Below are 14,140 nucleotides of genomic sequence, written 5' to 3'. Positions count from 1 at the left end.
GTCATGCATCTCTGGGTGGCAGAGGTGGGAGCGGCAGCCAGGCATCCTGGTGTCCTCTGAGCCACCTGCTCAGAGGATCGGGGCCTTCGACTGACTGGGCATGTTAAGGGGTGTCAAGAGTACCTCATGGAGGCTTCAGACCTCCTCTTAGGACCAAGCACTGCTTCTCCTATGCTTCAGATACAGAATGATCAAGTCAGCGGCCCCCGAGGTCGGCCTCCCCCATGCGTGTCTTAATGCCCAGCTCAGATTCCTGGCGACCTCTTGGAACAGTGGTTACAAGTGCTGCCGCTGGCGCCTCATCCCTGGGACCTCCTCTGGAGTCCTGCCCTGGGGTAACAGCAGCGCATCACTCAAGGTGCCCAGGTCAAGCTCCTCCCTCTTTCCATGCTGCTCAGAGCCAGTGAGTGCAAATGTAGGAATGCAAAATCCCAGCCGCACCCCTCGAGGCAGACAGACTCCATCAGACCCTCAGTGCTCCAGGGCCAGCTGATTCTAGATTCAGCTGAAACCACATTTTTTTTTTTTTTTTGCTTTGCAATTCTGGTTTTGTTTTTGTTTTTGTTTTTTTTCCTCTGAGTTTTAATTTTTTTTTTATTGGAGCATTGTAGCCATACATCTTAATGGGGTACAAGATGGTGGAGGCATACATGCACACATCACCCAGTTAGCCTTTACCCAAATAATGTGACCTGAGGGGATGGGAAGGGGGAAGAGAGAAATTCTCTAATGCACGTGATGTGCTTTAAAAGATATATCAATGTCAATCATAAGCCAAACATGAGAAGGAGGGAGGGGAGGGAATGGGGTGGGAATTGGGGAAGGGCTCATTGGGTGAAACCACATCTTTGCTGAGCTTCTATCTGTTTTCTGCCTTGATATCTCCACCATGCAATAAATTTCTCCTGCAAGCATTGCTTCAGGAAACCACTTGCAGAAACACTCACCTCAGGGTCGGCTGCTGGCAACCCCGAATGACGGCACCACTCAACAGCAGGCACAGACTCCGGGGCAGAGAGAGCCGAGGTCTGGTCTTGGCTCTGCTGTTCCGTCGCTGTGTGATCGTGGGGAATTTTCTAGACTTCTCTGATGCAAAAGGAGGCAAACGTGTTCTCTCAGTGCGCTGGGTATATAAGAGTACCCCGGGCACATAATGGCTTGGGGATTCCTTCCAATGAGAATCTTTAAATGAGTCGCGCAGTGTTCGAAACTGATATTCCATGAATACGAAGTATGATGAACATAGAAGAAACCTACAAACTAAATCCCCTCTGTGGGCTGAAACAAGGTTGTAGGTCTGAAAAACATGGCACGTGTCTCCACTTTTCTATGATTTTTATTTTCTGCTTTTCTGTGAGGATTTCCCAAACCAGTCAGCTTCTTGGGAGAAGCTACCAAACCTACCTCAGGGCATCTCAGTCTTGGTGCTGTTGGCATTTGGGGCTAGATGATTCTTGTGTGTGTGGCAGGAGCTGTCCTGGGTATTGTAGGGTGGGTAGCAGCATCCCAGGACTCCGCCCACTAAATGCCAATAACAACCCCCCCCCCCCGCCCCGAGATATCTCCAGCCATTGCTAGACATCCCCTAGGGGTACAGAATTGCCCCTGATGGAGAGATACTGACTCCTTTAATACATTACTCGCCCCCAACCAATGGGGTTGCAGCATACATCCTTGTGTTTTAGGATGCTAATAGGCCAATGCGTGCCTCATTGCTCAATATAGATCCCCACTATAAGGTTATAGGGTGAATTATATTTAATTATAGGGTGATTACAGGGACTTAGTCCCTATTATAGTGCAGGATGATCAACCACCCCAGCTTGCCTGGACTTTCCCAAGCTTAGTGCAACAGGTCCCAAGGGTGCAGAAACCCCTCGGGTAGTCCTGGTGTTCCAGTTGCGGTCACCACCCACTTTGGTAAGAGTGCAGGCTGGGAAGCCTGGGTTAAAGAGCACCGACTTCAAGCCGGGCGTGGTGGCGCACGCTTGTAATCCCCGCGTTTGGGAGGCGGAGACAGGAGGATCGCGCAGGTTCGAAGCCAGCCACGCTGGCGTAAGAGACCCTGTTTCAAAAAAAAAAAAAAAAGAGCACCGACTTTGTCGTTTATTCTGGGAATGGATTCAGACCCTCCCTGCAAACCCCTCTGCTCCCGCCTGCAATGGCCGGCTGGACCTGCCTGCCCCTCTAAGTGAGCCAAGCTCTCCCTTCACCCGGCTCTGCAGTTTCGGGGCCCTGTCATTTAGATTCTTTGCGCTTGTCAATTTCCCTCGTGCCCTGTGTGTCTTCTCCTCTTGCTTCTGTACCCAAATACAAAGTTTTATCTGAAGGACTCCCATTTTTTTTGCAAGATGGGCTCCGGGCACAGGTGACAAGGAAACCAAAGCGTGAAGGAAGCCAAGACGGACTCCAGCCATCGGGTGTGCTGATTTGCTCAGACCTCCCAAACTAGGGAGATAATGGGCGCCGAGGCTGCAGCTGCCGCGAAGTTCCTGGGAGCCTCAAGAATCCGTATAACATGCAGGATATTGGCAGGATATAATTATGAGCGCGCATCTCGGAGATCACCAGCTTGAATCTTGAACTTACTTTGCCATGAATAGAAACACTTCAGCTATCATTACCATGGGAATTAATGGTCCCTTCGATGCAATTTTTTTTTACCTATCATAAGCAAAAATCGAGGTCCAATTATAGTTGTATGTGAGGCTGATCATAATTCCACTGGAAGCTGAAACGGTCCTTGGATGCAGTGATGCTGATGATGGTGGTGGGGATGAGGATGGGGATGAGGATGGGGATACTGTGCACCGAGGGCTTGTCAAGTTCCAGACATTTTTGCTAACCACTTCTCATGGCTGATCTCACTGCCATCCTTGCAACAACCTTGGAAGCTAAGGAGAGTCTATTATTATCTGCATCTTGCAGAGGAAGAAACAGAGGCCTTCGGAAGTAAATGGCTGGCCCAGTGTCTTTGGGCAGATAGATCTATTACTCAGACAGTGATCCCTGTGGTTCAAGATCCCACTTAACCACTCTGCCTGGGCCACGGCTGGCCGCACGGCAGGACAGCCACCCATCTAGCTTCCACTCTGCTTCCTCTCACTAAACATGCAGAACCGAGCCGGGCGCGGTGGCGCACGCTTGTCATCCCCGCGCTTGGGAGGCAGAGACAGGAGGATCGCGCTGGTTCGGAGCCAGCCGTGCTGGCTTAAGAGACCCTGTTTCCAAATAAAAAATATAAAATAGGTCTGGGAGTACCCCGGAGGTAGAAGGGTTTCCAGGAACCCCAGTACCACCAAAAAAAAAAAAAAAAAAAACCATGCAGAACCGAGCCTGGTGTCACCCCCGACCCTGGACCACAGCATCCATCCCCTTCCCCAAGCCTGCCCCCCTCTCCACATGTCATCCCTTCTTAAATTGAAAGATGCTCAGCCAGATGAACATCTTTCGATTGGTGGTGCACACCTGGAATCCTGGTACTAGGGAGGCTGAGACAGGAGGATGGTGGGTTCATGACCAGCCTCAGCAATTTAGTGAGACCCTGTTTCCAAATTTTAAAAATAGAGCTGTGGGTAGAGCTCAGAGATAGAATGCCCCTGGGTTTAGTCCCCAGTACTACCAAAAAAAGAAAAAAAGAAAAAGAAAAGAAAAAAAAGAAAAACAAATGGGTCTTAGTGTTTGGGCAGACACCAGGTTCAAGGAGTCATGAAAACGCTACGATCACTGTCTTCTTTCAGGGAAGCTGGGGTAGGGCAGAGGAAGGTCATTTCCGACAGGCAATGGGTGTACAGTCTCCTTCCAGTGTCCTCTTAACAGAGAGAGCGCTCCTGAGGCTGGTTCCCGAGGCTGGTTCCTGAGGTCTGATCTGTGGGCCCTTACTGCCCGCTGAGTTGTCAGCCATGAGCCTTTTGGTGTCCTGCTCTGAGGGTTCATGGAGCCATTTCTAGACGCACTGGCTCAAATGAGTGGCCACGGGGGAGCCAAAATAAGACCAAAATGCTCAGTTGGGGCTTTCAGTGAAATAGGCGCCGCCATGAAGGGGGTAATGGTGTGCTTCCGCCACTCTGCAAGGGGCTTCGGGGGCACTTAGTGTGTGACCTGGGGAAAGGAGAGCAGACGCAGATGCAGGCAAGGTGCGGACAGAGCGGGGAAGGCCTCTGCGGCCCTAGCACTGTGAGTCTCAGCTGCCGGGGGCTCTTTGCAAAAGGCCCAGCCAGCGTTCACCTCCATGTTTAAACCTTTCACTGGCCCCCTTGCTCTCAGGATAAAATCGGATCTCCTGATGAGACCTTGCTGGGCCCTTGCGTGCCCTCTCTCTGGCCCTCCCTGCCCTCTCCTCATGCCGGGAGCTCCAGCTTCGGGAGCCATGGAGCCTCAGAGCAGGCTGCGTGAACGCTCACTGGCGCAGCTCTGCGCCCTCGTGGCCAGCTCCCACGTATCTTTCAAGCTCGGCTCAGCTGTGGCTTCCTCCAGGAAGCCTTCCAGCCAACTCCAGAGTGATGCCACCCGCCCTCCGTGTCAAACCGCATCTCACACTACCCCGCCTGACTGCCGAATAAGATAGGGCCATGCTGGGTGTTCGTTGGTTATGCCTACAGGGAGAGCAAGCGCGTGGCACTTGGCCAGTGCTCCAGAAATACATGCCGGTTGAGTAGATCCTAAGTGCAGCTTCTGGAGGAAAAATGGTTCTCGCCACCACAAGACCCCGATCACGGGGCTCACATCCACATAAGATATTTATTTATTTATTTATTTATTTATTTATTTATTGTGGTACTAGGGATGGAACCCAGGGGCATTCTACCTCCAAGCCACACACCCCCAGCCCTGTTTCTATTATTTATTTTGAAACAGTCTCACTGAGTTGCAAAGGGCCTCACTAAGTAGCTGAGACTGTCCACGAACTGTGAGCCTCCTGTCTCCGCCTCCCAAATGCTAGAATTACAAGCGTGCCCAGCTTCACATAAGATCCTTCTTTCTTTCTTTCTTTCTTTCTTTCTTTCTTTCTTTCTTCTCTCTCTCTCTCTCTCTCTTTCCTTCCTTCCTTTATTTATTTATTTATTTATTTATTTATTTATTTTGTTACTGGGGTTTCTGGAAACCCTTCTACCTCCAGGCTACACTCCCAGACCTATTTTTATATTTTTATTTGGAAACAGGGTCTCTTAAGCCAGCGCGGCTGGCTTCGAACCTGCGCGATCCTCCTGTCTCCGCCTCCCAAGCACCGGGATGACAAGCGTGCACCACCGCGCCAGCACATAAGATAATTTCTAAGTGGCGCTTTTAAAAATGGGCTGAGTAGGAAAATGGGCATGCTTGAAGTCACAAGAGATGGGTTTCTAGAACGCTTTTCTAGATTGCTAAGTCTTTAAAGAAAAAAAAACTCTTTAAAAAATGTGGAGGAAAGGAAGGAAGGGAGGGAGGGAGAGGGGGAGGGAGGGAGGGTCTCTCCTCTGGACTTCACTATCTGTATGACGGCTGCTTTCTTGGCCCCGGGTTTCATGGCCTTGAAATGGTTACACAAGAGCGCTGGGTTTAGTGTTGGTGTTTGTGTAATATTTCCTCGACTGGATCTTAGGTCCAGCTTTTGAAAACATCCCATTTGCAGTCTGTAAGGAACAGCAGATGTCCTAGACAGATGGGTTTTGCAAAATAAACTGGGATAGGGCAAGAGAAAGTCGGAGAAATGAGGGATTTGGCCTGCCCTGAGCAAACTTTACATAAATTGGTTAGAATCGCCCAATGAGCTATTTAAAGTTGACACAACTCTCTCCCCTGGCAGGAGCCCCAGCTGCCTCTGCTCCAAGAAGCCTGGCATTCTGATCCCAGCTACTCGCTGGGCCCTAGGCTTCCGCCACTTCATGGATCTGCTCAGAGCTGTGACAGAACTATTGGGACCACAGCAAAGTTGCTCAGAAAAGGGACCGTTTATCAAACCCCATGGTTCCTAGGCTAGAGACCAGGAGCTCCTGGTCAAATCCCTGCCACTGGCCCCATTCTGAGAAGAAAGGAGAGCAGAAGGAAGGGATGCAGAGAGGACCATATTTGTATTTCACAAACAATGAGGGGTACAATTGATAAGAAACGAGCATTTTTTCCCCAATAATTTTGGTAGGGACCATAATTCTGGCTGCAGTCTCTCCCACCTGGGGCTGCGCTGGGCTCATCCGCGGACTCCATCCGCCGATCCTGGATGTACCAGCTCCAGTTCCTCACGTCTGAGCCTGACTGCGAGGGTCAAGTGCTGCTCCTGGAGACGCTTCTGTTTGGGTTGTTTGTTTTTGATGCATTATATCAGGGTAGCTGGATAGGAAGATCCACGCACACAATTGGAGCAATTCCCACAGGTCCCTCCCCCCTCTTTCCCTCCCCATACCTGTCTTTGGGATGGGAATTGGTCATTTTTTATGTACTCGTAGGATTATTTCCACCGTTCTACTCTGCCTTCTTCCCCCTCCTCCCTTTCCTAAGGCCCCTCCATCACTCCGCGGCGTCTCCTCTACCGGATGTTACTCTTATTTCCAAATCCCTCACATAAGAGAAAACAGACTTAAATAGAAACTCTATTACACTGTTGGTGGGACTGCAAACTAGTAGAGCCACTTTGGAGATGGGTGTGGAGGTTTGGAAACGGGAACCACCATTTGACCCAGCGACAGCGCCTCCTGGACATCTTCCCGAAGGAATCGATACCAGAATATTACAGCGAGCCGGGCGTGGTGGCGCACGCTTTCATCCCCGCGCTTGGGAGGCGGAGACAGGAGGATCGCGCAGGTTCGAAGCCAGCCGCGCGCGCTGGCTTAGGAGACCCTGTTTCCAAATATATAAAAAAAAATGTAAAAATAGGTCTGGGAGTGTAGCCCGGAGGTAGAAGGGCTTCCAGGAACCCCAGTACCATAAAAAAAAAAACAAATATTACAGCAATACTTGCCTCTCTGCGCACAGTGTCACAGTTTACAATAGCCAAATTAGAGAACCAGCATCGGTGTCCATCAGCAGGTGAATGGATCACAAAGCTTTGGTTTACTCACGCAATGGAATTTTACTCAGCCACAAAGAAGAACAAAATCACTCCATTTGCAGAGAATGGAGACATCTCTGTGTTTTTCTGCATGATCAAGCCTTGCCACTCCTGAAGCTGTCCTCTAAAGTTCCTGGCTGGAAGGGAAAAGTATCCCATGTCTCACTGACTTTGGCCAGATGTAAAGGGGGGCTTTTCCATTCCCGCAAGAGACAAGCAGCAAGGAACATTGAAAGAAATGCTGGAGATCAGGCTGAGCTCCTGGGAAGCCTCGAGGACCTGTCCTGGTTTAGCTGTGGTCTGCAAGTTCAGTTCAGTTGCTTGCCGGGCGTGGTGGCGCTTGCCTGTAATGCCAGTGCTTAGGAGGCAGAGACAGAAGGATTGCAGGTTTGCAATCTAGTGAGACCTTCCACAACTCGGTGTGACCCTGTTTCAAAATAAAAAATAAAATAGAGCTAGGGGGTTAGCTCAGAGGTAAAACACCGCTGGGTTGAATTCCCTAGCACCACAAAACCATCACCACCACCACCACAACAAAACTCAACTGGTTGTCACTGCTGCCGAGAGCTCTCTGCACCTGCGAGTCACCATTCTAGCTGGGCTTGTCAGAAAAGACTCCCAGGAAGTCAGCTGTGGTGGCTCACGTTTGTAATCCCAGTACTTGGGAGGCTGGGATGGGAGGATTGCAGGTTCAAAGCCAGCCTCACTAATTTAGAGAGGCCCTCAGCAACTCAGTGAGACCCTGTTTAAAAATATAAATGAATGAATGGATGAATAAATGGATGGATGGATGGATGGATGAATAGATGGATGAATGAATAATATAAATAAATAAATAAATAAATAAATAAATAATAGGGCCGGGGCTGTAGCTCAGAGGTAGAATACTCCTAGATTCAGTCACTACTACAAAAAAAAAAAAAAAGACTTGTAGCAGAAAGAAGGAATTTGATGTTGTTTCCGGGAGCTTCCAGGGTGGAGCCTAGCTATTCCAAGGGCAGGCACTGCTTGGATGGTCTGCAGCTTGGCGTCAACAGATTCCCAACGTCAGTCTGATTGGGGTACAATCCCCAATCCTCCAGCGGCCCCCCTGGTCCCCCCAGACTCAAATGCATTTCCTTGCACGGCTTCAAGGCCCTGCCACCTCCCCTTCCTCATGTCTTCCTGGCGCTCATGGTTTTCCTCACTTTGGCCTTTCACCTTTAACTTCTGACCTCTGAACCCACCAGGCTCATCCTCCTAGGGCCACCTGCTCCATTCCAAAATGAAGATTTCATATTTGAAGACTCCAGATTGTCTAAGTCAACATTTCCCAACCAGACTCAGTCATCTGTTCAACGTTGGTTATGATTTCTTCACAGTCTCAAACCAGCCCTATTGTTTTTAATATATTTTTAATCGACACGTAGCAATTGCACGTGCTTGTGGAGTAGCGGGAACTTTCAGTAGGTTACAAGTGTGCACCACCATGCTTGGGTCTGACTTCCATGTTTAACACGGAACCCCTACGCATGTGAGGGCAGCCTTCTGGTAAAGGTGTGGACTATTGACAGCATGCTGGTGTGTACAAAAATGGTAGGGGAATCGAGGGGGTCTGGACAGAACACCTACAGCGTCATGTGTCCATACTGTTGGCATAAAGGGGGAGAAAAAGAGGAAATTAACTGCGGTACTGTGTGATTTTATTTATCCTTTCAAAGTCAGGCAGGTGGATGGATAAATAAATAGATCAACTGGTGGGTGGCTAAGTGAGTGGATGGAAACTTGTAGAAGGAAAGCAAGTCGTCATCACAGGCCTGTCTCAGAGAAAGGCATTTTGATTCTCAACTCTTCACCCTAATGCCTCTTAATACTTGTTACTAATCTTGTTCTGATTGGAAGCTCTGGCTCAGTGTCTCTCACAGCTAGAGGCTTTAGGATGACTGAGAGGCCACCTTTGGGACAGCTGACCCAGGTTTTCTGCCATGCCAAGTCAGTTAATTTCTTATTTAACACTTGGGAAGTGGGGATGATAATCATACCCATTTTAAGGTTACTATAGAGATAAAAACACATCTTACACATCTTAGTATGTGTAAGGTGCTTAATATAATGGCTGAGAAGTGGGTCTTCAAGAAAACAGAAAATGATGGTCAGGACTGTGAAGGCAAAGCTGATAAATACAGGTTGATGGGGGAAATTGTGTCACAAAGTATGAAGTCTGCATGGGCGCTGGTGCAAAGTCATTGCCGCCCTCTTGGGCCACTCGGGTGGACGTGAGTGGACAAGGTGGCAGTGGCCTCTCTCTAAGCTCAGGTGTCTGGGTTTCCAAGGATATGCCTTGCAGGAGCTGAACTGTCTAATCTCACATCTTTGTATACACAGTACCCAGAGCTTTCTAGACCCTTCTATCCACCCATTCCATCCATGCACCCCACCCATCCATCCATCCATCCATCCATCTGTCATCCATCCATCATCCATCCACCTATACACACATACACCTATTACTTCATTCATACAGCCATCTACCTACCCATTGGTACATTCATCCATCCATCCATCATCCATCCACCTACCCACACAAACACCTATTACTTTATTCATACAGCCACCCACCTACCCATAGGAACATCCATCCATCCATCCATCCATCCATCCATCCATCCATCTGTCCATCCACCCACCCACAGTTTCATCCATTCCTTCATCCATCCACTCACTTAGCCACCCACCAGTTGATCTATTCATTTATCCATCCACCTACCCATCAATCCATTCATCAACTTCTCCATCCATCCATCCATGCACATATTTCTCCATTAACCCATCCATACACCCACTCCCCATTCCTCACTTCTCCATACAACTACCATCCATTCATCCACCAATCCATCCATCCATCCACCCACCATTTATCCATCCATTCATCCATCTACCCATTCATCCACCATCCCTCTCTCCATCCAGTCATCTGCTCATCTATCTTTCTCTTTCTTTCTCAGGTTAAAGTGCCACAACAAATGCACCAAAGAAGCCCCACCCTGCCATCTCCTGATTATCCACAGAGGAGGTAAGTATCTAACACTTGCTGCCATGAGTGGGGGAGAGGGGTCCTGCACACCACCCAAGACAGCCATCCACCCAGCATGTTTCTGGATACCTCCTGATCCTCAGACACCTGTCTATCTCATTTCTTTCTCTCTGATATCTGTCTTTTTTATTTGTTCTATGTGCCTGTCTTCCCTATTCCTGGTCCCTAGCCCCTGGTTCATCTCCCTTCCCACAACCCCAGTTTTCTCATTCTTGTAGCCTCTCAAAATTTCCACTCTTTTTCTCCTGATCCTGTTGCTTTTCCTTCCCACTTGAAGAGTGCTGACCGCTCTTCCTCATGTGGAATCAATTGGCCTTGCAGAAGCGGGCCTGGGAGGGGTCTGGCTCAGCTCTGTTGGTGCAGGCCATCTGTGTCCATCCTCCGGGGCTCTGGGAGTGTCGAGGCCAACCTGAACAGGCAGGGAGGTTATTATGAGCTTTTCACTGTGCAAGAGCAAGACCAATTTAGCTGGAAAGATTGGCTTCTTCCCTGACTGCCAAGAACTCAATGGGAGACAACTCTTGGGAAAGCCTGGTGTCCAGTTTTCAAAATAATTCCCATGATTCTTTCTCTGTACTTCATTATCCATATTGCAGTTACCCTTGGACTCTTGTCCGTATTGTAGCTCATCCCTGGACGATCCCCTGGGCCTGTGCCGTCCGATACCATAGCAACTAGCCACGTCTGACTATTCAAATCTAGATGAATTAAAATTCAACACAAATTCAAATTTAATTACTGAGCCGCACCAGCCACACTTGAAGGGCTCAGTAGCCACATGTGGCTACCATATTGCACAGTACAGATGCACAACATTTTCATCGCTGCAGGAAATGCTACCAGGCATCACGGTCCAGAAGACTCTGACTCTCCAACACATGGTCCGAGGACTAGCAGAATTTTGGTCACCCATGAGCCTGTTAGAAAGGCACAATTTCTGGCCCTGCTCCAGAACTACTGAATCTGAATTTGCATTGCTAACAAGATCTGGAGGGGATTTCCATGCATTTTAAAGTCAAGAAAGTACTAGTCAGGCTACGTGCAGTGGCATGTGCCTCTAATCCCAGTACCTGGGAAGCTGGGACAGGGGGATCACAGGTTCAAGACCAACCTCAGCAACTTAGCAATATCCTTTTCAAACATAAAATAAAATAAAATAAAATGTGGCTGGGGATGTAGTTCAGAGAGAGAATGCCCCAGATTTCAACCCCCAGGACCCAAAATAAAACAAAACAGAAGTATTACTCAGGAACAGGAATCGTATGTAAGCTCAGAGGCCTACTGGGACCAAGCAGGTATCCTAAATGAGAAAAGCAGTTAGATAAGGGCCCACAGCCGACTGGAAAGCCCAGGCCCTGTCTCGGGAGGGCGTCCACTCCAGCAACACCAGGACCCCGATGGCCAGCAGCTCTGATATATCAAAACAAATGCCCAATAGAGAACCATATATTCATTTTTAGATGTTAGCAACTTGTTAAACTAGTTTAAACTCTTTCTGGCCACCTCCCAGGCACCACCTGAATTAGAAGTTGGATGGAGCCTCAGAGCCACCAGGGAGTGGCCTTAGGGCTCAGCAGCTTGCTAATCAATGGTGGAATCCTCCTCCTTCATCCTCCCATCGGCCCTTGCTTGGGGAGTCTGCCTGGTTTTAGGGTGAACCCAAGGGAAATTGGAAGAAGGAGGCAAATCACTGCTAGAAACAGCTCCAAAGCCAGCGTTTGGTCTTGATCCTGTGCTGAGGCTCTGCGCAAAGAGGGAAGCGGAGAATTAGCCTTCAACTCTCTTCCCAGCCCCTTCTCTCCCCACATCGTTGATTAAGAACCATCTGTTCCTTGAGCCCCTAGATACACTCCAGGAGGCTATTTCAAAATCTGAACCCCTTGTCCTTGAGCGGGCCTCTCGGGGAACTCACCTCCCACGGGCTTCCTCCGTGGTGGGAGCGCGCTGATACAGCAGAGCTGACTCCCACAGCGGGCGAGACCCAGCCTGTTAAGGATGACCTGCACCCAGAGGCTGGAGTTGGAAGGCTCCCTCCCACCCACGTTCACGGTCATGCCCCTGTGCTCCAAGACAGGCAAAGCAAACTAAACTTTCCAGAAGTCCACCGGCTTCTTGCTTTCCCCCCACTGTTGGTGGGAAGTTGAAAATAGACTCCGTTTCCATGGTGATGAGAGCTCAGGCTGAGCAGAGAAATTAAATCCCTGGGTCAGTGCAGAGCTTTCACTTCCAAACCAATCCCCATCCTCTGCGCGCGCGCACGTGCGCGCGCGTACACACACACACACACACACACACACACACACACACACCCGTAATTAAACAATCTCTAATAAGGAGCAATACCAGGCATCGGCTATGAATCTGAGCTTCTCGCTACTATCCCTGGTCATGTTTTCTGTGAGCAGTAGAAATAATAGAGAGGAGAAGAACTCGATGGTATGGCTTGGGTCGGGAAGCATCACCTGGGCGGCTTCCTTGTGGCCTTGGGCGTAATACTGAAGGAATGTTGGGGATGCTGGTGGAGCTGAGTCTATCTATAGGACAAATTGTGTGTTTTGATATGCAACAGGATGCTTGGGCCTGAGAAACCCCATATGAAATGAAAGATGATTCTAACTCAAAGGTCAGAAGATGCAGGGACAAGTGGCTATCATGAGCTTGACCGCGAAATGTAGGTCCTGAGAATCCGGGATCCTCTTGTACGTAAAATGAGATTCAACCAGACAAAGTGGTGCACAGCTATAATCCGAGTACTTGGGAGGCCGAGACAGGAGGATCACAGGTTTGAGGTCAGCCTCAGTGACTTAGCGAGGCCTTCAGCAACTTAACAAGGCCCTGTTTCAAAATCAAAAATAAAAAGGACTGGGGGTATAGCTCAGAGGTAGAACACCCCTGGGTTCAGTCCCCAGTACCAAAAAGAAGAAAAAAAAATAAGGTTCAATTCTGAAATGAATGCCTGCCAACATGAAACAAAAATGTCATTAAAAATATAAATATAGCATGGTTAACCTGGATGCTCAGTGTTGGGAGGGGGGAAGGGAAAGTTGGGGGGATACCAAGCATAGTCTGAATGTATGCCACTTTCAAAAAATAAATTAAAAAATAAAAATATTTAAAAAATAAAACCAGAGAGCTTTGGATTTATAATTTTTATTGCCAAAAGGCATATAGTAACAATACAAAGTTTAGTGGTTACAGAGACCACCTGGATCCCGCCAAGGTGATCCTGGCACTCTCATGCCAGGGGCGGGTCCCCAGGGTGGGGTCCAAGCTCTGTTTTCCTGCTCTAGTCGAAACCAAAGTGATACTTAAATTCTCCAATCACTGTTTTTACCCCTACGGACCCAGCAAGGTTAGTCCGGACAGAGTCAGTCCCGTGTGACATCAACAACCCCGTACGGAAGCCGCCCCGGTACTCAGACCTGCACATCAGTCAGACGCTCCCCAAAACCAACAAAATCAACAAGGTGAGGCTGGGCTTCCGCTGGGGCTGGGCAGGTGGGCTGGGCATGGGCAGGGGGCAGGAAGGGCTGCCTGGCTCTGTGGGTTCTGGGTGGCTTCTTGTAGGTTTGTATTGAGTAAATCTGGGGTGGGGTGGGGGGATCCAGGGATCAGCAGGAAGATACATGGGCCAGGAATTTGTCTAATTTAAAGAGAAAGCACATGGCAATGAGAATGCATGTGTGTGGGGGAGGGCAGACGAAGGAGGGCAGAAGCCAAAGGGAGCTTCCTTATCTGTTCAAATCCTGCCTTTCTGCTCTGTGAGACGCTTCCCCATCTGGCCAGATCAGCTGCACAGATGGTGCTGAGTTTTCTGAACATCTGTTGAACTAAAGGTTGGGGATCTATTTCTCAGCTTCTGGCAGAGACTGGTGGACAGACATCTTTGGGGGCCCCGGGCTATGAAAAATAGCCAATGTGATTGGCTTCTTTTCTTGGGAAGATGGTCAACGGTGGGCCCCTCGGTATATTTTTCTTCCTGTTGCAGCCTAGAAATTTCCAGCAAGATTTCCACATCTTCTGTTGGGCCTGTTGGTAGAGTT

The 14,140-nt window shown here is 49.1% G+C and overlaps 1 protein-coding gene across 1 annotated transcript in view; it reads left to right on the top strand.

The window, feature by feature from the left end:
* Window positions 1-14,140, top strand: part of KSR2 (kinase suppressor of ras 2) — a gene marked incomplete at both ends in the record, with an annotated part of 432,583 nt that overhangs the window by 341,694 nt on the left and 76,749 nt on the right. The window contains 2 exons of the mRNA XM_080717771.1: window positions 10,009-10,076; window positions 13,446-13,564. Coding sequence (XP_080573897.1) covers window positions 10,009-10,076; window positions 13,446-13,564 — 187 coding nt within the window. The remainder of the gene's footprint in view (window positions 1-10,008; window positions 10,077-13,445; window positions 13,565-14,140) is intronic.

This window comes from Muscardinus avellanarius (genome assembly GCF_963383645.1).
Source record: "Muscardinus avellanarius genome assembly, chromosome: 21".
In the NCBI taxonomy this organism is placed as follows: Eukaryota; Metazoa; Chordata; class Mammalia; order Rodentia; family Gliridae; genus Muscardinus; species Muscardinus avellanarius.
The sequence above is the reverse complement of the archived record's forward strand: the minus strand, read 5'-3'. Positions and strand labels throughout refer to the sequence as shown.